We start from the raw sequence: 23446 nt of genomic DNA on the forward strand, positions 1-23446 counted from the left end.
CTTGCTTGCACTTGTGGATAATTATTGCTAACCTTTGTGCCCCTGCGTCCCGGTCAACATACAAGTGATAAGTGTGTGAGAGTACTCACAATATATAACAATTATTAAATGCTTGATAAGTGTAAACTCAAATCAATTAAAACTTAAATATATTTAAAGGGCATTTGTGGTTCACGTGTTATTAAATTGAGTGTAATTGTATGACGTCTGTGCAGTTCTTCCCACTGATATGAATTTGACTGTGGGATTGAAACACTTCCAGACTTTGAGGAGAATATAAATATTTTTCTTTCTTTTTGAACACCTTTAGCCGTATTTTATTCCATCCAATAATCTGAAAAACACTTTAAATGGAATAATTCTCAACCAAAACACGATGGAAAACGTCTAAGGTAGCAAGCAGGGCTTAATTTAATTTTAATTTTTAATTTTCTTTTCCAACATATTAACAAATTAACCTTTTACAGCAGTCCCTCGTTCGAAATCAATTTAAAACAACATAGCTAAATACAACTTTTCCAAGAAAATATCTGTTTTTCTTCATATCTTACTTATGTTTTGCTCTTTACGGTTATATGTTAGTTTACTCAAATAAATACGATGTGAAAGGACACTGTTGACGCACCTGTTGCTAGTGTTGCCGCCTCACGCTCTACAGGTGTCGCCTCGCGACGACTAGCACGAGCACAGTGAGGTGTATAGCAGTGCACAGAAAGCTCTTCAGGTGTCCATTCCCTGTAAGCTTCACCGTCTCCTTGCTACTGCAGCTGATGCCGCTTTCCTTCTCCCCGGCCGTCCAGCTTTTCTCCAGCTGGTCCCCGATCCTCCGCAGGCGAGATGCCAATAGCTGAGCCACCGAGCACGGCGAGGGTCGGCGGGCATTGCAGGTGGTGTCACCCGGCTGGAGCAAAAGCTGGTCTGTCGGCAGCCAGCACATCTTTCTCTGAAAGAACTACCAGTCTCTGTATACGTCTTGATAATATGAACCCTCCTTCTCTTCTCTCATCAAACCTTGACTGTGTTTGCGTCCCCCTTTTCTCTCCCTCTCTACTGTATTATTCATTATAATGTCACATGGTGTGGGGTTTACATCATCTTTTCCCAAAAGAGACATACAATGGTTAACTCTTGAATCTCTCCTGTCTGAAGAGTCTTTTGTTGTAGGGTGCTATGGGACATTGTGTTCTCTTTCGTATTTGTATTTACGGCAAAATATGTTTTGTTTTTTCGTATACCATTAACATGAAATGGATTTATTTGATATTGATAACAATTGTGTTGTGGCCAGAAAAAAACAAAAAACAAACATATTTCTGCCTTGAAAATGTTTGAGTCTATAATAAAAATGAGGAATAGAAAATAAACGGAACTTTTGAACAGCAGCGCGTTGTCCCTTGTCGGACTGTTTATATAGAAGGACACGTCCTTGTTTTGTGCCTCGGCGTCGCTGTCGATTTATCATTAAAACCGGGTTGTATAACCAAAACATTCATACGATACCGATTTTAACACTGCTTATTTATATTTGCCAAAATATGATTACGAAATATGGCCGAGGACGAACTTGCTGCGTTCAGGGACAGTTGGAAAGAGGAACTAACGAGTAAAAACGAAGAGCAGCTACTTGTGTGTGCCCCTTCCTTGGCTGTTCCTAGTCAGTCACGGCAGGAAGACTTGAAAAAAAAGTATTTTGAAGACTCAAAACATCTCCACATAGCCGTTAGTACTTCAAAGCTAAACGAAAGGGAATACACTGATGATGATGATGATGATGATGAAGGAGGAGGAAAACCTGCTATAGAGACAGAGGATCAGCCTGAGTATGTGTCCATTGCACGTAGTTTGCTGGATGGGAGGACAAGTCCCCTGCTGGACAGGATTCAAGAGGAGAGAACCAGGAGAAAGAGGCAGTATCAAAACATGACCAATGCCTGCAGCGCATCCCTGCAGCAGCAACAGCAGCAAAAGCAACAGCAGCAGCCTCGGAGAAAAGTTAAGAAAGAAGATGAGCTGTTGGATCAACTTATTCAGGATCTGGTATGATGATGATGATGATGATGATGATGATGATGATGATGATGTTGGTTGACCAGAATCAATTCACTATAACATGTAACTTTCTTTCTTTTGCAGAATGAAGTCAATGACATTCCCTTCTTTGATATCGAGCTGCCTTATGAGTTAGCCCTGAAGATATTCCGACATCTCAACTGTACTGAGCTGGGCCGATGTGCACAGGTAAGTTGCTGTGGTAGAGCTTTTTCTGGTAAGAGCTTTACATAATATAACAAAAAGAAAAAAGTGGTGTCATAACAAAATGACACCTGAAATAAATCGCACTATTTTCACCTTATTTTGTTGAAGCTGATAAAAGTGGTGGATAAAAACAAAGTAACTATTCATTAAATGCTGCTTTAGACTAGGCCCCATATCAACATAACTCCAAGGGCTCATGGTGTGGTAAAGATTATGGAAACATACAAAAGAGAAACAAATCATATTTTCATTTAAAGATTCTTCTCAGCAATAATTTAAAAAAAGAAATACTGGAGAGCTTTTTCTGTTTTCTAACAATTGGTCATAACAGTCTGAAACTGAAAATCACAACTCTGCTTCATTTTACTCGAAGCGAAAACTAAAAAGGAATCACAACTTTAGGCCAACTGTTTCAGAGTGTCAGCATAGATTGAATGAAGGTATTGTTTAGTGTGATTTGGGTAAGGGTAAGAAGCTGGGATGGATCAAGGCAGCTGTTTTTTTTCTTATTAACCGACACATCACAATTTCTTAAGAGCAAACCTTTTAGTTTTAATTATTTTTTAGTCCCTCTTTTAACTTGTGTATCCTTTCCTGTAAAATGAAAACACCATGTGCAGTCTGCTGATCATATGTTTATTAAGTTCAATATTTCTTGGTTTTCGAACTCCTAAAAAAACAGTTAACTTCACTTCTACAACATTCAGAATTACCTTATGCGATGTTAATCTGTAGAGATGAAAAAACGAAATGTTGTGTTGTACAGCACGTCATGGTGCACAGAGCCAACTTGGCAGTCCACCGTGCTCGTTAAGCACAAATCAATTAAATGACTCATGCTTGTAATATATTCTGACTCAATCGCCACGGTTACACTGTCCCATCTCCTCCTAGGTGAGCAGGGCATGGAGAGTCCTTGCAGAGGACTGTGTTCTGTGGTTCAAGATGTGCAGAGGGGAGGGCTACCATCAGGATGCCAGCGTGTCTGACTCCCCCTGCTGGAAGAGCACGCTGCGAGACTGCAGGAACTCGGCCAAAACTGTGCGCTCCAACTGGAAGGTGGGCTCAGGCTGTTCTGCTGCAGTGAATCAGAATCTCCCAAATTCAACACTGGCACTGGACTTAGTCTGGTTCACAATTTAATGGACATCACCAGTATAACATATATCTACATATATGTATATAAAAGAAAATATAAATATTGGTATTTGTAGGTAAATAAACATATTTAAAATATCTAATACTATTATGGCCCTTATTGGACCGCACAGAGGCAGACAGGAACATGAAGAGAGAGGGTTATGACATACCACAAAGGTCCCAAGGTCAGAGTCCTAACCAACATTTATTTATTTATGGTACTACAGTGCATAAACAGAATTTAATTTGGATATTAACATAATTGCAGTGACGGTAATTTTCTGTTCTGATTTTGAGTTGGAAGGAAAAATAATTACATTTTGATTGCCTCTCTATAGCTTAGTTAGAAATGAAATAAAGGGAGATTTGATTGCTCTTAATTATTTGCACTATGATTGCAACAGTGTTTTCAGCATGGTTCTATTTACTCTCTAGAATCGAGTGGGATCCATCAGCCAGCTGCAGTTCGAACTGGGCAAGGTGCTGTGTGACGTCAGCTCCTGTGAATCCTTCGTCTTGGCCGGGTGAGATTCAAGGACTTAAGCATGCGTCTGACATCTGATGTGCATAAACATTAACTGCTCACACACCTTGAATTCCTCCTGCGTTTTCTCTATCACATACATGCCTGTATACATCTACAGGGATGTAGTATGTTTGATTAAAAATGTCTCATTTCAACATAAGATTTGATGCAATAGTGACAACCAAACTTTTGCATTCGGTTAATTGCTTTTGCAAAACTGTCAGATATTGAAGTTATTTTTCAAAACATATTTTTAACCAATCTTTTATTTTGGCTCAGGGTGTAATGATACAGTGAGGTCAGGAATTATGCATAACAGAGTGCGTCTATGTTAGATACGCTCACAATACATTCAACAAATATTGGCAAAAACAAACACATACACAATTCAGCTTGCATTTATTCCTCCTGAGGTGAAAAATATTCGAAAATAGTCTCTTGAGCATAAAAGTATATGATTTTCCATCATAAAGGGTCGCTCAATCCAAACAATAACAAAGGGTTGGGATTACTTCATTGTTCTATGTTCAGGAGATCTAATTATCCTTAGAGGTCTCCTCTGCAAAAAAAGACACACAACCACAAGACACTAAAAGGAGATTGGTCGCCTACAGAAGACTAAATGAAACGGACCTTTACATTGATTGAAATGAAATATTTCTCTATGTTTAAAAATAGCTGGAAACATTTGTTTTTAGTCATTTTAAAGCACTCATAAGTTACTCCAGATAAAAGCTTCAGTAAATATAGTTATAGTAATAGGTAATTAGAAGATAGTAAATGTTTTTACCATCAAATCTTCCTTGTCATAACATCAAATAAATAGTAAAGTATGACAAATAAGGATAGAGCAACCTTTCATCACCTTCACATGAACAAATTTAAAACCTTATAGGAGAAGGATATAGAACGTTTGAGATATATGTTGATTCCCCCAGTGTTATTGTCTCCTTCACCCTTAGCAAAAATAAATTCCTGATAGAAATCCTTATTGATCATATTAAGTTCAAATTCTGATTCACTTTAAGGCTCATTGTGTAACATTTCTGTATTTATTATGATCATAGAAATAGCAGTAGTTGCTTAAGTAAGAGTGTGTAAACCAAATAAGTGGTCGGAGACGGTGATAGATTGTGAGGGCGCCACAGGAGAATGATGGTCTGCCCACAGGAGCAGTTCAGTGTCTCCACGGAGTTAGATTCCCATTGGTCCTGCTGTGTCTCATCTGAGTACACGGTGTGTTTGTATCTTTACTGGTTTCGTATCTTTAGCTCACAGTGTACCAAAACATTGTTGACATGAATTGAAGCACTTTGCAAAATATGCGCCTCCTCTTAAATCTGTCCTTTTGTACCATATCTATTAACATATTGACTAAATCGATACTTTCCCCATTATGTGTACTTAGGGGAAGATTTATCTGAGTGAAAATACTTGACTTTGTTCAAAGACATTAATAGCAGTTAAGAGAAATCAAGAATGATTAAATTGCAGCTACGAGCATCCCTTTGTAATAGCGGTGAAAGAAGATTTGGCCCTAAAAAGGCAACAGGTGAGACTGCATCGTTAACCCACTCACGGACACAAAGGCCAAATCTGCTGAGGTTCTGCACGTTGCTGTCATATGTGCACAAAGTTTCCTCTACAAACAAAAGTTATGACAAATGACTTGAGAGTATTCATCATCCTGTTGATAGTCGGCGTTGATGTGATGCACCAATGAATTGAACACGTGTAATCCCATTGTTTATTTCCTGCCAAACCCTGCAATGAGAGTCACACACACACACACACACACACACACACACACACACACACACACACACACACACACACACACACACACACACACACACACACACACACACACACACACACACACACACACACACAAACAAAGACATCTCTGCCACTCTTGCTGTCACGGTGTCACACACTCTGGCTGCAAGATGGATTCTTGCTCAGACATGATGGTATCTGTGGAGGTGGTAACGCTGGCAGTTTGTCGTCTCCTGCAGAGAGAACTCATTCACTCGGGCCAAGGGAAATAAGTGAAAGAATAGAAGCTTATTGTGTGTGAAGAGCAAGCTTTGTTTTTTTCTTGATGATGGGAGCGTGAGTTCAAGGCAAGATTCAAGATTCAAGATTCAAGAGCTTTATTTCTCCCGAGGGAAATTGAGGTGCAACAGTTCAATACAAAGAAGGAAGGAGAAATATACACTCAATATAACTAAACTACTAAATATACATCAAATATTACTAAATATAAACTAAAATAACTAAGTATAACTAAATATAAACTAAACAAAAGGTTTTGTTCAACCTCTTTATGCACCAAGTTAAGGTGGACATATCTTTACTTATTCAAAGGATAACAGAACTATTCATGCACCGGGTGCCATTTAAAAAAATCATATAATGCAGAAGGCTTGCAGGCATTCTGTTTTGCTTTCACATATTTATTATCCTATAGATTTTCATTTAATCATTATGATTTAATGATCTTCTGTTCTCTGTTTTTCTTTGAAGTATCCTCTTGAAATGTGCTTGTGTCTCAATGATACTTAATATTCATGTTAATTGATTTATGAACTCCACAAAGTCAAGTTGTCCCACATTTTGGGGGACAAGGAGTTGCCGTTCTCACAATATTATAATATTTAATATCCCTGATTGTTTGGCATCCTCTGTTAAACTCTACACTGCACGTTAACTGCGAGGATATTAGAAATCTATCCGTTTTTATGGTATTGATCATGCAAAAAAGCAGTTATTTGCTATTTGAAGCTTCACAGATAAAATATTTTAATATAGGAAATGATGATGGTCTTTTAAAAAACATTTCAACACCAAACTAATCAGGTTTATTACCGAGTAGTTGTACACATAAAAGGAATTTACACTGGTGCAAATGGTGCATACATACACATTAAAAAAGGAACTCTTTTTTAAAAAAGTAGCATAAAATAGTACTATTATATGTTTTAAAGACTATTGTAACACATTTAAAATAAAGACAATATTTACAAAAAAAAAAAAACTATGTACAAATAAATAACAACGTTTGATTAATACTCTATTCAAGAATTTGTGCAGATTAAAAAAGAGGTGGTTATCTTGCAATGAGACAAAAAACTCTCAACTCTGGTCTTATCTGTTAACAATAGTGTTGCCAAGGTATCACAGTTAATATACTCGTGTGATCATATACAAAATGTTTATTTACAATGAGCTATGCTAAGATAACCTTCACTTCCTGCTCATCATCCCCATCAGCAAACAGGAACAGTAGGCTAGATGTTCAGCATTGTTTTGCATAAACAACACCCTTGTAATACTGGGAAGATCATGTAACAAAGATGTACAAAAAACACAACAACAACAAGTTGGAGTGAGCAAAGGAGGATGGTGTGAGAGGGGAAATGATTCAGTGTTGAGAGGATGACGTCAGGTATTCAGACAAACTCTTCCGCCTGTGAGGGAACAATGGGTGATAATTCGGCTGTTAAATTCACCTGCCTTTTGTACCAAACTCAATTAAGTATGTAATGTGTTTGTTTGCACCTCAGGTACACATCTGGGGATGTGAGGCTGTGGGACACGCTGCACTGGGACTCCACCACCTCTTTTCTGAAGATTAACAGCCTGTCAGCCAACTCGGTCCCCAGACCTCATGTCAGTCACGTCCAGGTGAACAGCACGGTGGCTGCTGCTGCGTATGAAGATGGTGAGTGTTAATGCTGGGGTACTCCATTAGCACTTCCTGGTGATGGTAAGATATAAACACACAGATATAAACTTAGCATTTCCTCAAATAATTCTCAAGTTTTAAATCATTATACATTTTTAAATGAGATTTGGCCTTATAGTGTGACACACACAGGTTCTAAAAACCTTTCCATCCCAAGGGCCCCCAAATAGCATAATATATCTTAAAGCCTGGACCCATACTGGATGAAAGATGTTTATACTGTAAGTTATATTTTATAATAATCCAGTCACACTTTTTCTTTTTTTTGCATTTTCCCTCCTCTTCCCTTCAATTAACTAATGTCTCCCTAAGGATGCTCACTTTGAATATCTCTGCTGTAACACACTCTTCCCTTTTCCCATTGGCTAGTATTACGCTACCCCTCATTCCCTGTGCGACATAACAAAGTGCAGTTTTTAACGTATTAAGGCTTGTGTTTCATTATGTTGGGTGTAGGCTGTGTGGACCTGTGGAGCACAGAGACAGGTGGAGAGCCCATCCACCACTACCAGAGCCTGGAGAGGCTCCAGGCCATGGCCCTAAGCCCTGACAGTCCCAGCCTGGGCTCCGCTGCCGGGCCTCACGTCCGGCTGGACAGCACCGACGATTGCGGCTACTGGAGGACGCTCTGCCGGGCCCAGCTCCCAAAGACTGTAAGTAAGCCAGTTTGATTCCTCAAATGTGTGAAATGCTTCATACTGATGTGTTGTTGTGTTAATTAATAGGCTGTGGCTCACACATTTTCCTTTAAATAAAAAGTAGTGATGGAAGCATTTAACACCCTTGCCTTGTTACTCATTGTGTAGCAGTCTCAGTTTCTGGCTCTACTGGTGAAATTAATCAATGTTGATCGATGATTTTATTGATCAGATCATAGCCTATTAGTTTAATAAGTTGTTAATCAAGCAAAAATGCTTTCTCAGATATGATTGTAAATTGAATGTTTTTAGGTTTTAGACTGATGTTCTCAGAAAACATGACCTGCGGAACATTTTGATAAGCTTTCCTTTATGCTTATCTTTATTTTTTTCATAAACATGCTGTAGTTAACAATCATTGCAATGTAAAGCTTCATGAGAACATTTTTTCTAGAGTAATACATTATGTAAGCTTTGAATGAAATTCACGCTACTCCACAAATGCTCAAGTAAGAGAATGAATACATTCTTATTTCTGCTCTATGAGTAACACCTCTGTCTTGTCTGTATGGCAGGTAGAGAGCCTGGTTTTGGTGCCGGGCAGGGGGCAGCTGTGTCCTCTGGCTGCTCTGTCAGCAGGAGATGCCGTGTACCTGTTGGACCCTCGGGAGGAGGAGCCGCGGACGCTCCACTCAGTCTACGGTCATCCTGTTACCTGCCTCGATGCCTCCGACTCCCATGTTGTACTCGGAGTGAAACGTACGGGCTGGGCCATGCACGATGGAGGAAACAAGGTGGGTTCAGTGTCCTTGCACAGTTTTTTATTAAATAAGTGTAGGTGAAGTGAGTAAATCATTGACCCCAATCAGAGTTAAAACAATTACCTTAATAGATAGTGAAACAACTTTTAACTGGATTCTAATGAACAACTTCCATAACAATAATACATTTGATTTCAAACCTTCATGAAACCATAGGACACTTAACTAGAATGAGTCAACCAATATATAAATCAAAAGCTTGGCTTCAAATGTCATAAATCGGCCCCGGCCGTGGCGCGGCTGGCTGGGGCACCTGCACCGTATGCTGGCGACCCGGGTTTCGATCCCACCCCGACTCTTTCTCCCACTTTCCTGTCACTCTCCACTGTCCTCTCCGATTAAAGGCAAAAAGCCCCCCCAAAAAATAAAAAAATGTCATAAATCCAGATGAGGCAAGTGCGACTGCTGAATTGCACCATCCGATACAGTTTAATGCTCTTATACCGTGATGTTGCTAAGTACGATCAAAAACAGCTCTCTAAATAGAACCTTTTCAACGGATTAACTGCCAATCAAGGGATTATTGGGTATAAAAAGTATTTAGCAATATCTCTGGGGTATCTACAATTAGTGAAGGCAACTACGGAAGGCCTCTCACTCATGATTCAAAGCCCCTCTAAGCTAAGGCTCGTCCCCCAAGCAACATCGGGGCCAAAAGTCTGAAAGTAAAAATAAGGTTTTGAAAATGAAAAATGATCTGAACGAGGAACAAAATATTTAAAATCCCCCCCAAAAATGCTCTGAATCTCAAAGCATAAAAAAGAATGTCACAAATACCAGATATAAATAAGTGAAATGTGAAAAAAAATCATCTCATTCAAAACATTGCTAAACTGAATCAAAAATCAAATTCAATGTGAAGAAAGTACTTTCAAATACTTATTTTTAGTTTGAATACATCAATGTATTTTTCAAAGTTCAGGATCAAAAGTTGCACCTTCAAACCTTTTTTCTCGAATGATCAAAACTTTTGGCCCAGATTTAGCTCCACAGAACAGCTGACTGAGTCCATTGTATCAAACATTTGTTTATGAAATGATCTAGTGTTTATATGTTAACGGAGTAGATGGAACTGTATCAACAAACAAAGGAGGGAATGTTGATGGCAAAACCTCAAAACTCTGCAGCTAGATTTGAGATGCATAGTAAAAAATGTCCCAGTCCTTACTAATTGAGATGAAAGGTTTCCAAATGATTGACCAAGGTCACTTGTGCTTCCAACAGGTGCACGATTAAAAGCTTGGACAATTTGCCAAGGCAGACAATGAAGTGTGCTCAGATTGAATGATGCATGTTTTCTTTCAGGAATACAATTCATGGAGAGGAAAGCAGTGGGGACATGGGTTTTGGAATCAGGGGATAATTGGTTCAACCTTTTGCTCATGACTAAATATTTTCAGTCTTGTCCATACCCATCTGATTTAACATTGTAGATGCATTGCTAACAAAGATTGTTCCTCTTTTTTTGTGTCCATCTAAACCGAATCTCTTGAAAGTGTGATCACTATTACACTGTGTCCCCTCAGACACATTGGTTCCCTTAAGAAATGAAAGCCACGTACCTGCAGGGGATTTGTTTTGCAATCCTAAATAGCTTCATGCCCTCATTGGGCTCTGCCTCCTAATTACTACACCCTTCAAGGGCACTTTGATAAACTTTGATTCCCCAAGCTGCATCTGTTTGCTTCTAAAAATATTATGTTACCAAGGACCCCTGCACCTAATTGACTCTTGAGCCTTTACTTAGAGAGCACAAAGAGCCACGAGACTAACCGTTCTTTTGGGAACAGGAGGCAGCTTTGCAGCAGTCATTATGTTTCACAAAGCTTACAAGATATTTTAATGTCACTGTTAATGGATGTTATAAAGAACATATAAAGGAGTTTCTCATTTGAAAAGCAGATGTTAGCTGCAGTAAGGACTTGCAGAGTGGATGCTTTAAAACAGCCTGTAGCACCTGAGCCAGTGTGTGTGTGCAGCAATCTGTTTGTTATTGACAGGTTTCTGGCAGAGCTTCACCACTGACATCATTCCCTATTAAAGAAGCACAGCCGATACTTGGATTCAGTGAAAGCACTAAAGCACCACATAGTGGACCAAGGACAGTGTAGCAGTGAGGGGATAAAACAGCCTCACCTTATCAAGACACAAACAAAGCCACATTGGCTGTTGAAGAGGCAAAAATCCTTCTAGGGATAAATATATTAATTATATTTAGTCCTCTATAATGTTACTAGGCAGAAGTACACGTAGTGGTTTTAAGCTTCAGTTACATAGTGGTTTTGCTATATTTAATAAAGAGCTGAAATGATTAGTGGATTAATTGATAACTTCATAAAAACTAAAAATGGAAAACATTTTTGATCATTGATTAATTGAATCAATATATATATAAACATATAAACTGTGAATTGGCTGCAGTTTTGTTGGAAACAATTCTGAAATTTGGAGAGTTTTCTCGGTTATGAAAATTCTCTTTAGTTTGATCACTAACTACAATTTCATCCCAAGTATGGAAGTATAATCCCATAATTCTAGTTTGTCTTTCTTTGCAAAAGTAATTTGACTCGACCTTAGTTTATAAATGCAGCTAATCCCAGATTTCCTACAAATATTACATCGTTATTTTTATCTACAGCATTTACATTTTGGGTTTCCAATCATACTCAGCATTTCAGGTTTTATTCGTTTCATTTTCAGCTCAGAAGCAACAACTTCTGTTACTATAGTGATTTTAGCCCAAACTCCTCTCACATGATTAGCATTACTCTCTTGCTGATTAAAATATTTCACAAATTTAATGAACCTGTCTGTCACTATCGTAACGCTTGTAACCGCAAATTCATACTGTGAACAAGACAAAGCATGAATTGGCAACAACCTGTGATGCCAGACCTCTCTGAGGCTGCTTTTGATAAGAAAACATATGCTTCATTAAAATCTGTCAATATGCTTCATTAAAATCTTTAAATATTCTTCATTAAAATCAACCAAAATAGAAGCCAAGAAAGTCATCTCACACCTTTTCCTTTCTCACAGAAGAGTGATATGTTTTAATTTACAATATTCTGACTTAGATGAACTCAACTTCATTGTCATGTTTTTGTAAACTTTATTGAGAATCAGTGATGAGTTTGTTGAAGTCTTGTTTCAAAATCCATCATCTTATCTTTGTGTCGATATAGACGATTCTTCATTATACTTTGGCACGTTTTTGGCTTTGTCTCCTAGCCTTCACCATCTTAATTGGTTCAGTCGGTTTGGCTGTGTGTGTATGTGTGGTTGCAGCCAGTCTCCAAGTCCTCATTACTGCTCACAACCTTCCTGCCAGTGGACCGCCGGCACCCAGGCAGACACCCAGCTAGTGGCTGGGCTTTCAACACATGCTGGCAAATTATCCATCCACTGCAGTGGATCGACCACAGAGCACAAGTGCTGTCAGAAAAGCTGTCATCCTTTCATTGCATCGAGTTCAGACGGCTGGTTATATGAATGGGATGGTCAAAGTATTGTCACAGATCAGGATCAAGACCAGTAAAATCCAGACAGGCTGATCACTCACATGGAAGTGAATATTGTGTGATATAGGGACTGTTGCACATAAGAAGTAGATAACCTTTAACCTGGCATTTGATTCATTGTTGGCGACCAAAAATCTAAATCAAAACTTTCATGAAATGATAACACGGACAACAAACAAAGCTGATAACACAATGGTAGAAACCTGCCAATCCAAAGGTAGCCCTAATCCATACTTTGCTTTATTGTTTATTTTACTGTAAATGTGAACATATGTCATATGGAATAACTAATAATGTTTACTGTGGTAAAAAAATCGAGTGATAAGTATGAACATTGTGTCATCGACTTCTATACAATTAGACTCACCACTATGCTAGGCTGGAAAATGTAACTTTACTGAAACTACCTTGCAGATAAACACAGAAAACACACTTTCCTACCAAATAAAAATGCAACCTATCTATAATGCAGCACTCTGATTTATCATAGCACCTTATACACACCAATAGTGTTGTTTGAGGATGTTAAAATCCTAGCCTTCAGAACGGTTATCTTGGATAATGACACTAGAATGTCTTGATAAATTACTTTTTTCCTCTATCCATCTCGCCTTTTTGTTAATAGCTTGGACAACCCGAAAAACTACTAATGAACCAAGCAGCAAAACTCAATTATTATTTGCGTTTTTACTCTGCTTGTTCCTTCCCCACAACCCTCTCGGGGGAGGGATCAAAGTCAACTGTTCGCAGTCTTCTCTACAGCTGTGGAAATACACAAAACACTACAACTGCTGTATACTTTCAGCACATTTGAGACACTAATCTGTCGGGATGGCTTGGAAAAACACACATCCCACATGACATCAAACTCAAAACCCTGCATCTGGTCCAATTTGCTAATCTGTGTTTGTCCACATGGTGTCTAAACCAAATGTAGCTCTGAAGCCATAATTGTTTCAGATGTTGGTGTTTGTATGAAAAGGATCGGGAATCATGGGCCATGGAAAGATTACAGTCTACAGATTTCATTCAAGCCGTTTACCCCAGCTGGTTATTTTACTCATACGTTTCTTTTTATACTTCATGAATCATTAATGAAGTCACCTGCTGGTGCACCTTTGTCTGGAGTGAAAACGTTAGGTTTTCAAGCAGTTGCCTTTCCATGGCCCATGGTTTCCATTAGGGGGAGGGGAACAAATCTAAACAGCTTGGCATCCCAATGTTTTGCAGGGCAATATAGTATCAATACACGCACAAAAAACTATCATTTATTATCAATACATTATTTATATCACAAATACAAAGTTCTTGATGTTGATTTTGTTTATCATTAGGTTCGGTTGCCAGAATTAGTCAGAGTAAGAAATCTGAAAAGACCTAAGAACGTTATGTTATCAATCTGCATTATTTTTATTTAAGAAAGGTAATAAATAAATGGTGCAGCAGTTATTATGATTACATCGTATTGTGAGGCCATCACTATTCATGGGATACTACATTTAAAATGAATCCAAAACCAAACCAAATTATGCTCCACATTTGTTCAACAATGCAGGCAACAGAGTCATAAAAGGTCTTCTCAAAAGTGCAACAATTATTGCCTCATCTTTCATCTGTTTTAAAAGCAAAGAGAGTAATCACATTAACGTTCCAGTACAAGCCACCATTAGAGTTCCTTTGTCTGCAAGCCTCACCGGGGCTCCAGAAGTGCATTAACCTAAACAACTCCATCCCAGTCATGCTGACGATTATTCTTCTGCCGCAGTCTCACAACAGCCCCCTCCATACTCACAAAGCGGCTTCTCTGCCTCCCTCAGCACCATTCTTCATTTTAGTGGGCGAGCTGGGCAGATATTTAATAAAAATATCTTCCCTAAATTGTAATAATTTGTTATGAACAGCAGGCTGAGCCTCATTTCTGCGTCTGTCTCCCTCATTGCTCGCCCCATCACCCCCTTCCGCTGTCCAAATCCTATCAAGCTGTCATTTCAAAGTCCGGTGTGATTTGGGCTTCGCCCCGGGGTGGTGCACAATTAAAGCTCTGCTTGGCCCAAATAAGGGATGCTCGGAAACTGCTGGCACCTCCTCAAGGCTTACATCATGCCCCTTCTTTTTTTCCCCTCTTTCTTCCTTCAAACTTCTGTATCTTTGTCGCTGTCTCTCTATCACACTCTCTCTTTTTGTCTACCTTCTGGCTGTTCCCCCCCCCCCCTTTCCCAATTCAAAGTGTTAATCATTTTAATTATTCAAAGTTTTGCCTGGCGGTTATCCTGTTTGTTCTGTCTCATTTCGATGAGAAAACACCAGCAGCTAATTGACCAATTAGGTCGGCTCCAGATGACATCATTGTAGTTCATATGAAGAAAATTTGTAGCAGCCACAGAGCCAACGGGGGTGGGAGGGGGGGGGGGGGGGGGGGGGGGTTATGCATCTTGGTCTGTAATTGAACAATGCCCTTAGGTTTTATTTTTATTTTGTTACCACCAGATTTAACACTTAACTACTGATTAGTATTAATTCACTGGCAGACATCACTTCAGTAAGCTGTGTCTGTAAATGATGGTCCATTCTCAGTGGGTAGAGTTAAATTGTATTGGTAGGTAGGAAAGAAAACCTGATCAATATTTAAGTTCATTTACATTACTATATCAGACTTTGTCCATTGTTTAATTTAAATAAAGGTTATAATCTGCACCTCTGCCATGCTTTGATATATGTTTGGACTTGTGTGCACCATTGTATTATACAGGCTCATTTTGGGGGTTTAAATTAGTTATAAAATAACATTCTTTTATCTCTTTTTTTGATAAACAAACTTGTATTGTGTTCAGATCTCAGATCCTGAGTCAAAGATATAAGGATTATTTCAGTTTTGCAGTTGTTTGGTACTCCATAAGATTGTATTGTAATATCTGGCCTCAGTCCTTATTGTTGTGTAATCATTATGTTATTTAGTTCATTATACATTGATTCCAAAATGTAAACACCCTCCAAAGCTTACAGTCAACTCTGTAAACTCATACCCAGGATGTGCTTCCCACTTAAACATTTGGTGTTTGTGTATCAGTAGGTTAACTGGACTTAATACATTTCAAAGGGTTGATGTTTATGTGTTCCCTGCTTGTCAGATCCATGTCTACAGCCTAGAGACGGGTAAACCTGTGGCTTGTGTCGGCGACTCGCTGGGAGATTTCACTTGCATCAACCTGAGAGACAGCCCTCCTCACCTGATGGTGTGTGGAAACAAAGACAGGAGGTAAGACACTTTCACACAAATGCTGAAAAAGGAAAGATATCCCAGTACTGACACCCTGCGATTAATTCAGACATGAAAAGGTGTTGAAAATGAGCCAGGGACTTAAGCAGAAAGACATGTCTGTTCATTAGTTTTCCCACAGTGGCACCTGATGAAGGAGACAGTGAAGCGGAGGACTCGGTGGAGAACAGGTGTTAATAAAGAGTGTGAGAAGACAAGGCTCTTTTCAATTTGTGCATTAGTCCCACTTCACAGTCACTCTGCTGCCTTGAAAAACAAAGCAAAGTAAAAAAAAAAATAAGAACGAGGCATTGACATATGTTAATGTGAGACGTTCTATTCTTTGTGTTGAATACAATGTCTGTCTCCTTCATTATCTATTATACTATACACGAAAAAATATCTGTCCGTTTTGATCCACTCCAGCAACAACAACACACACATCCATGCGTGTGCACACACTTGCCACATCGCTAACCTGGCTCTCCAGATGAGGAAAGACTCATAAAAGAGAGGCATTCTCATCTATTCTGCACTTGTTAGCGGGTGCTGCGGTGCATGAGCTGGCAGGAAAAGAAACATCCCTGGCACGTCTTCGCCCAAAGCTGCCCCTGCTGCTTCTATTCAGCACCAAATCCATCTGGCTGTTAAGTAGTTGGCTTAAAGTGAAAGACAGACCACATCATATTGTTTGGTTTTCTGTCTACCCCATTTTTCTTACCAGGTATGACTCCTAGCAACCAAACTGAAACATGCTCAGTAAAAAATGTCTATAGGAAAGTGCCAAAAGGAAATGTTCAGCTTTGTTTTGATTGAAGAACTTAAATGTGTTCATTTTCTCTCAAGAGCATTGTTCGAGCATTTATTCGATTAATGTTTTGCAACACTTTCGGTCTTTGCTTTTTGATAGATGTGTAGTTTTGTTCTGAGGGACTCAGTGTGGCTCTTTTACCTTGGCTCAAGGTGATGCAGCCCGCAGTTGAAGACAAATGGGGGAGACCGAGGGACAGTGGCCGATCTTGGACCTCTGACAGGGTGGCTTAAGGCCAAAGCCTAATGCATCCCTTCTTTTTGTCCAAATTAGTTTTGTCCCTCTGTTCTTTGTGAGATCCAGGGAGCAAATGAGGAGTCCTGATAAAAACGGTTTGGAAAAAGGCCGCATCTGTGCAAACGGGAAAGATGATGGCTAAGAGCAGAATTGGATACAGTTAGATGGAAAGGGCAGAAATGGGTAGTGGCTTACCTGTGGCTATTGAACACTTATCATTATACTGGGTTGCACTTCTTGAGTCCAGCTTTAGGACCACTTGAAGTATTGGATGTTACTCTGCTTTGTCTTGCCAATTTAAATACAGATTATTGCCACTTAAAAAACTGATTTTTGCCAATTTAAAAACTAATTTGTAGTTGCAATGCATTAGTCACATGGCTCCAGGGATGGTAATGTTGATCTGTTGGTCAAAAACAATGGGATCTTTACATTTTATAGACTCTTATGAGGATTGCTGACTTTCCTTATCATCTCAGACGTGACACATTTCAACTTGTGATCCACTCTCTTAGTGTTAGTGAGGACTCGAGCCGCAGCGTTCTGAATCAGCTGCAGCTTTCTAATGGATTTCTTAGTGAGACCTGTGAAGACACCGTTACTGTAGTCCAGTCTACTGAAGATAAAAGCATGGACACGTTTTTCTACATCCTGCTGTGACATTAGTCCTTTAATCCTAGATATGTTCTTCAGGTGACACTAGGCGGACTTAGTGATTGTTTTAATGGGACTGTTGAAATTCAGGTTAGAGTCCATGACTACACCTAGGTTTCTGGCGTTTGCTGTTGTTTTGAACATTGCTGACTGAAGCTCAGTGCTGACTTTTTGTTGTTCCTCCTTCACTCCAAAAATAATTACCTCAGTTTTGTCTTTCTTTAATTGGAGAAAGTTCTGAGTCATCCAGTCTTTGATTTGTTCAATGCACTTACTCAATGTTTTAATTGGAGCATAGTCTCCTGGTGAAATGGTAATGTAAATTTGTGTATCATCTGCATAGCTATGGTAACTTGTTTTGTTGCTTTTCATTATCTGAGCCAGTGGTAGCATGTAGATGTTAAAGAGAAGAGGCCCCAAGATGGAGCCTTGAGGAACCCCACATGTCATATTGGTCAGCTCTGATGTGTAGCTAGCTATAGAAACAACGTGTTTCCTGTCCTTTAAGTGACATTCAAACCAATTTAGAACTGTTGCTGAAAGTCCCAACCAGTTTTCTAGACGGTCTAGTAATATGTTGTGGTCAACAGTGTCTGAGATCTAATAATACTAACACTGAGATTCTGCCACTGTCTGTGTTCAAGTGGATGTCATTGAAGACCTTAACAAGAGCAGTCTCAGTGCTGTGGTGCGGTCAAAAGCCTGACTGGAACACATCAAAACAGTTATTTGCATCCAAGAAATTACTCAGCTGTTTAAAAACTACTTTTTCAATGATTTTACCTAGAAATGGGGGGTTTGATATGGGTCTGTAATTGTTCATTACTGAAGTGTCTAGATTGGTCTTTTTTAAGAGCGGTTTAATGACTGCAGTTTTCAGGGCCTGTGGAAATACACCTGAGTGAAGAGACGGATGGATGGATGGATGGATGGATGGATGGATGGATGGATGGAAAAAGCTTGTAGGTATAATATCAAGGCAGCAGGAGGAGGACTTCAGATGTTGAATAATGTCCTCTAGGTCTTTATCATTAATCTGATGGAATTGTGTCGACATTCAGGTTTCCAGGTAAAGAATCCTGATGACTTTGATGATCCTATGAGTTTTCCTCACAATAAAGCAACAACTTTAGAATGGATTGTACTGCTCATCTAATAAATGACATTCCCATTAGCATCAGTTTCCCTAAAAATACTTCCTTAGTAATGATTAGCGAACATTAGCATACTATCATGCTACACTAGAGGGTGGACATGGTTAACATTACATACCGAGCTGAAAGGAAATCATAAAAGTAGTTTTGTTGTTGCATAAAACGCTTTTCAAACTTCTCTATTGCTGTTTTTTGTTAGTAAAGGGTAGAGTAGACCGTACTCACGTTAGTCAGCCGCTGACAAAATCTAAAACAACCAATTGAGAACAACTGCATTTGTTTTAATAATCTTTTTAATTTACTGTGTTTATTTTTCTGTTATAAACATCGGTTTATTCCTGCCTCACTTTTAATGTGATCATCTTCCGATCTTGGAATAGAGACAAGTGTTTTTTTTATCAAGCCTCCCCGTCTTAACAGTAAAGTAAATGCAGGAGTATCTTAAACTTGTATTGTTTCAAAAAGACAGCAGGGGGCAAGAAGGAGCCCTCATGTATGAAGTTAATGAAATAATTAACATATCACATGATTTATTACCTCAGCAACCATTTTCCTGAATGATGTATGTTCTCAACCACTAATTACAACTCTTTTTCAATTGGGCATGTAATTATACATATGCTCCACTTTAGAGTGAAATTCACCATTAATCAGCAAATGCATTAGGGGCTGGCTCCATGTGATGGACAGGTCGTTAGAATAGTGTTGTCCAGTTTGTGTGTTTTCTGTGGTGTATGTCTTAGTACTTAGACTCTATCGTAGTGGATTTTCTGTTTCGGAAAGTAAATATAGTACTTTTGTCTCTTGTTCAGCACTTGATGGTACTTTACTTCATCCTCTGTGTCACTTCTGGTTGACTTGATGCAATGGACCAAAATGGACCAGAACTAACAACTAAGTCTGCAGAATATAAAACTGTACTAAAGTTTGGCAATACACTTTCTGTGCATTACGACTGCCTAATCGTGTAATAATATGGAAGGTATGTATTCGTACGGAATACCAACAAGACCACCTTGGGTGACCAAATCACATGTCAAACTTAATCCTCAGTGAATAATGATTAATGTGTCGTCCAGCGGTAGGAAACTAACTGGAGATATCTGAGCCTCCCAGCACTTCTCTGATTAGGCAGAGCGCCTCCTGATTAATGAAGAGGAGTCTGGGCACTGACATCTCACTGAAGACAGAGCCGCCTCCAACATCAGATTTATGGTTCCCTGCTGTCTGCCAGTAACGCTCGGTCCTCATTGTTTAAACGTGTGCTCCCATCACGTAATGCCACTGAACAGGCAAAACTAACTACAGACAACAAGGCCGCGGTGCCCATTTAGACATTTAACGCTGATTCTTGAAAACATTTGTGGAAGCTGAAATTAAATCTGTTTGAGTCCCCAAAGTGAATTTGATTATGCTAATGAAGTCCTGGAAGAAGCTTGAGCTGGATGGAGTCATGTCCTGGATGCTTTCAGCTGCAATAAAGCCACAATGACAACAGATGGAGCCGAAGGTCCCATGGGGTTGTGATACTTATGAAACCCAGCAAGCAAAATTGCTATCCTATTCAAAATGATGAATAGTAATCCAAATACTTTTACTTTAATAATATTATAACACTTTTTTTCACAAAATCTGAATATTTATTCAAATAAGTAAATTGCGCATGCAATACAGAAGCAATCAGAAAAATACAGAAAAAATGAAGATAAAATGAATAAAGGAATTAATTGAATTTCATTTTTAGTTTATTGTTTTTACGCCATATCCATTGAATGAGGTAAATCATTTCTGGTGACAGAAAGCAGGAGATGAAATAATGTGAGATTTTGGTTGAGGATTGAACTACAGCTTGTATTGGCACTTCTTTTTATGGTTTGTATTTGTCTTTGCTCTCGGCTGAATGTTGTGAAGTTCCTTCAGAAGTGAGAATAGTGTCCTTTTGTCTGTAAATGAATGCTTTCTTTGACACTGCACTTCTGCGGTCTTGGAGCGTTCCCACTGTGCAGGAAGTGAAATCCAAAATAACAACGCTTCGCTGGAAATGACTGATTCCATTGTACTCACTTGACTTTCATCCCTTTTTATCCTTTCCATCCTTACAGTGTTGGAGAACATTCCCCCAAAAAATATAGGCCATTTTAGACTAGAGTTTCATGGCTTTGACACAAGACAAATAATGTTTCGCAACTGGCCTATCTCATCGCAATGACATGGCAAAAAAAAGTCACACGTTTGTTCTTCTCGGCTGTGTTTCAGGGTGAGGGTGTTTGACCTGCGAGCCGGCTCCTCTGTGGCGTCCCTCTACGGCCACCACTTGGGTGTCACCTCGGTTCAAGCGGATGACTGGAAGATCGTGAGCGGCGGAGGCGAAGGGTTGGTGTGTGTGTGGGAGATGAGGATGGGATCCAAGCTGTGGGAGATGCACAACAGGTGGGATAATCTTTCCTCTGAGCCACAGGGAGGAAATAAACTCAGCTACAATGATAAAACACACATGTGAAGTTCAACAGTGTTTAAAGATGTCACATGTCGTTTTCAAATTAAGCTTTTCTGTTTGTTTCTTACACGTTAGATGTGGTTAAGGCATTGCTTAACCCATTTAACTGAGCCATTGTTCATATTTGTTTTCTTTTCAATGATTGATAATGTTTTTTTAAATGACTGATGAATGAAAATGAGCATTTTCTACATTGCACTTATCTGTGAAAAATGGGAGAGTATGTATCCTTTTGTAGGGGATACATTTAAAATGTGTTACCAAGTTGAAAACAAAACATAAATCACTTGTTCTTTAGTATATAGCCCTTTATTACTATTTGCATACTGTTAGGAAGTTCAACAGGGTATAATTCCCTCTCAAATAAATATTTTCTGTTTCGAAACAAACCCTTCAAAAGCAACCAAGTTTGTGCGCACTTCACGACTTACCTTTACAATATTACAGGATGCCATTCAGATTCACCTATGCTCAATAATCTTTTTTAATAATAATAATAATAATAATAATAATACATTTCAGTATTATAGCACTTTTCTCAGTACTCATAGTCACTTTACAAAACATGTCATACAGTAAACAAAGATGCAATGAGGTACGTTAGAAGAAGTACAAAGTAACTAAATAGAACCTCTGTTCAGCTGTTAGCTACGTTATTTAGGATTTTTCGATACTGTGTAAATCCAGTCTTGTTTACTAGCCTCAAGAACCATCCCTACACAAATTAAAATAAAAATGTTGTTTGCTGTCTTTGCTGCAGGCATCCTGTCAGGCATGTTAACTTCAACACCAGCACCCTGGTAACAGCCAACATCCCAGATGACAAGTCGCCCAGGGGAGCCTGCATCACAGACGATGACCTTACAGCTCACCGCAGGTCACTGAGCCCCCTCCCACACTCCTCCTCTTCTCGTTTATTGAAGGATTTCTTCTCTGCATCCACTTCCTCATCCCCACAATACACTTACAGAGTCTCCGACTGTTTTTTAAAAGCAAATTCAGCCTTGGAAATAAGCTTTTTGGCTTTCCTGCAGTGAGAAGATTGATATCCATGTTGCTTTATACCACAAAATATTGAGCTATGCCTATAAAAGGAAAACATAGTGTGTGCTTTCAATTATTACAGTCTATATTATTACAAATGGGATAGTGGTAAAATAGGCTGTTTAAAACTTGTTTTGTCATTTATTGTATGCTTCCTCAAAATTAAATTGGGAACTCATCTCCTACACAAGCTGCTGCTGTCAGTTGCATGTTTTATTAATGCCCACAGAGCAGCACGTAGTGATTAAAAGGTGAAAAACAAAAGCAACAAAGATATTAACCAATTGGGATGTCGCAAATTAAATTACCATGAATCCATATTTCTGTCTATCGTCTAGGTGTTTGAGGAATAGGAGACATAGGGCAAAGACTACAATAATATGCTTATTTTAGGACTCTTTCTCTTAGCATGGAATACATGGAAGAGCTGAATATACCCCTTCTCAGAATAGACTTAGTTTAGATCATGACGAGAATATGTTGAGATGATTGCCTATTCTTAATTGTAGCACTTTAAAGACTCAGTTGGGAAAGATAAGATGTTCTAATGGCTTAAAAAGTATGAATTGTATACAAGTTACCTGCACAACCACTCATGTTCTTCTTAAACATCCACTTTTCTTCTTTGGAAGAAAAAAAGTAATATCTCTGTTGTTGAACATATGCATGTTTTTATCCTTCAGACACAGAGGAGTCATCTGCCATTACGACTTCTCGGAGGACGCGCTGTCACAGGATCACATCCTGCCCATATGCAGGTCAGACTACATAGAGTCATCCGGGTACAACTACAACATTGGTCTGACGGTGCCTTACGACAGGCTGTCAGGCTCCCATCCCTCCCACTGACGGCAGTTTATCAAACAGCAGCAGGGCAGACTGACAGACAATTAACTTTTGATCAGTTTGATTCTCCAAACTGTATTTTTTTTATCATCATAGTGAAATCAAGCTTCTTGGAAAATTACGATGTTATGTATTGTGTCTGTAATTGTTGGTATTTGTAATTAACAATCTGGATTGCAAACAAACCCTGTAAAATGACATTTTAAATGATATTTAGATCTCTGTTTTTGATCAGTGCTGCTGTGCAACATCAGAGGAATAAAATGTCATATTTGTACCTGATTTTTTTCAGTA

General features: G+C 38.9%; 1 protein-coding gene across 1 annotated transcript; it reads left to right on the forward strand.

Annotated features, from left to right (window-relative positions):
- The first annotated feature begins 1135 nt into the window (after positions 1–1135).
- fbxw8 (F-box and WD repeat domain containing 8) lies at positions 1136–23434 on the forward strand. Its single transcript, XM_063896704.1, has 11 exons — positions 1136–2037; positions 2134–2238; positions 3151–3315; positions 3832–3920; positions 7492–7649; positions 8130–8326; positions 8887–9105; positions 15782–15909; positions 21022–21195; positions 22023–22139; positions 22990–23434. Exons 1-11 carry the CDS (start codon positions 1549–1551, stop codon positions 23153–23155), a joined length of 2007 nt encoding a protein of 668 aa, XP_063752774.1. The 5' UTR covers positions 1136–1548; the 3' UTR covers positions 23156–23434.
- The last annotated feature ends 12 nt before the right edge of the window (positions 23435–23446 follow it).

Source organism: Eleginops maclovinus, chromosome 12 (assembly GCF_036324505.1).
Source record: "Eleginops maclovinus isolate JMC-PN-2008 ecotype Puerto Natales chromosome 12, JC_Emac_rtc_rv5, whole genome shotgun sequence".
Taxonomy (NCBI): Eukaryota; Metazoa; Chordata; class Actinopteri; order Perciformes; family Eleginopidae; genus Eleginops; species Eleginops maclovinus.

Coding starts and splice junctions, on each gene's coding strand:
- fbxw8 (XM_063896704.1), top strand. CDS start 1,549: ATGGCCGAGGACGAACTTGCTGCGTTCAGGGACAGTTGGAAAGAGGAA. Junction 2,038..2,133: donor ATCAACTTATTCAGGATCTG/GTATGATGATGA, acceptor TTTCTTTTGCAG/AATGAAGTCAATGACATTCC. Junction 8,327..8,886: donor GGGCCCAGCTCCCAAAGACT/GTAAGTAAGCCA, acceptor TCTGTATGGCAG/GTAGAGAGCCTGGTTTTGGT.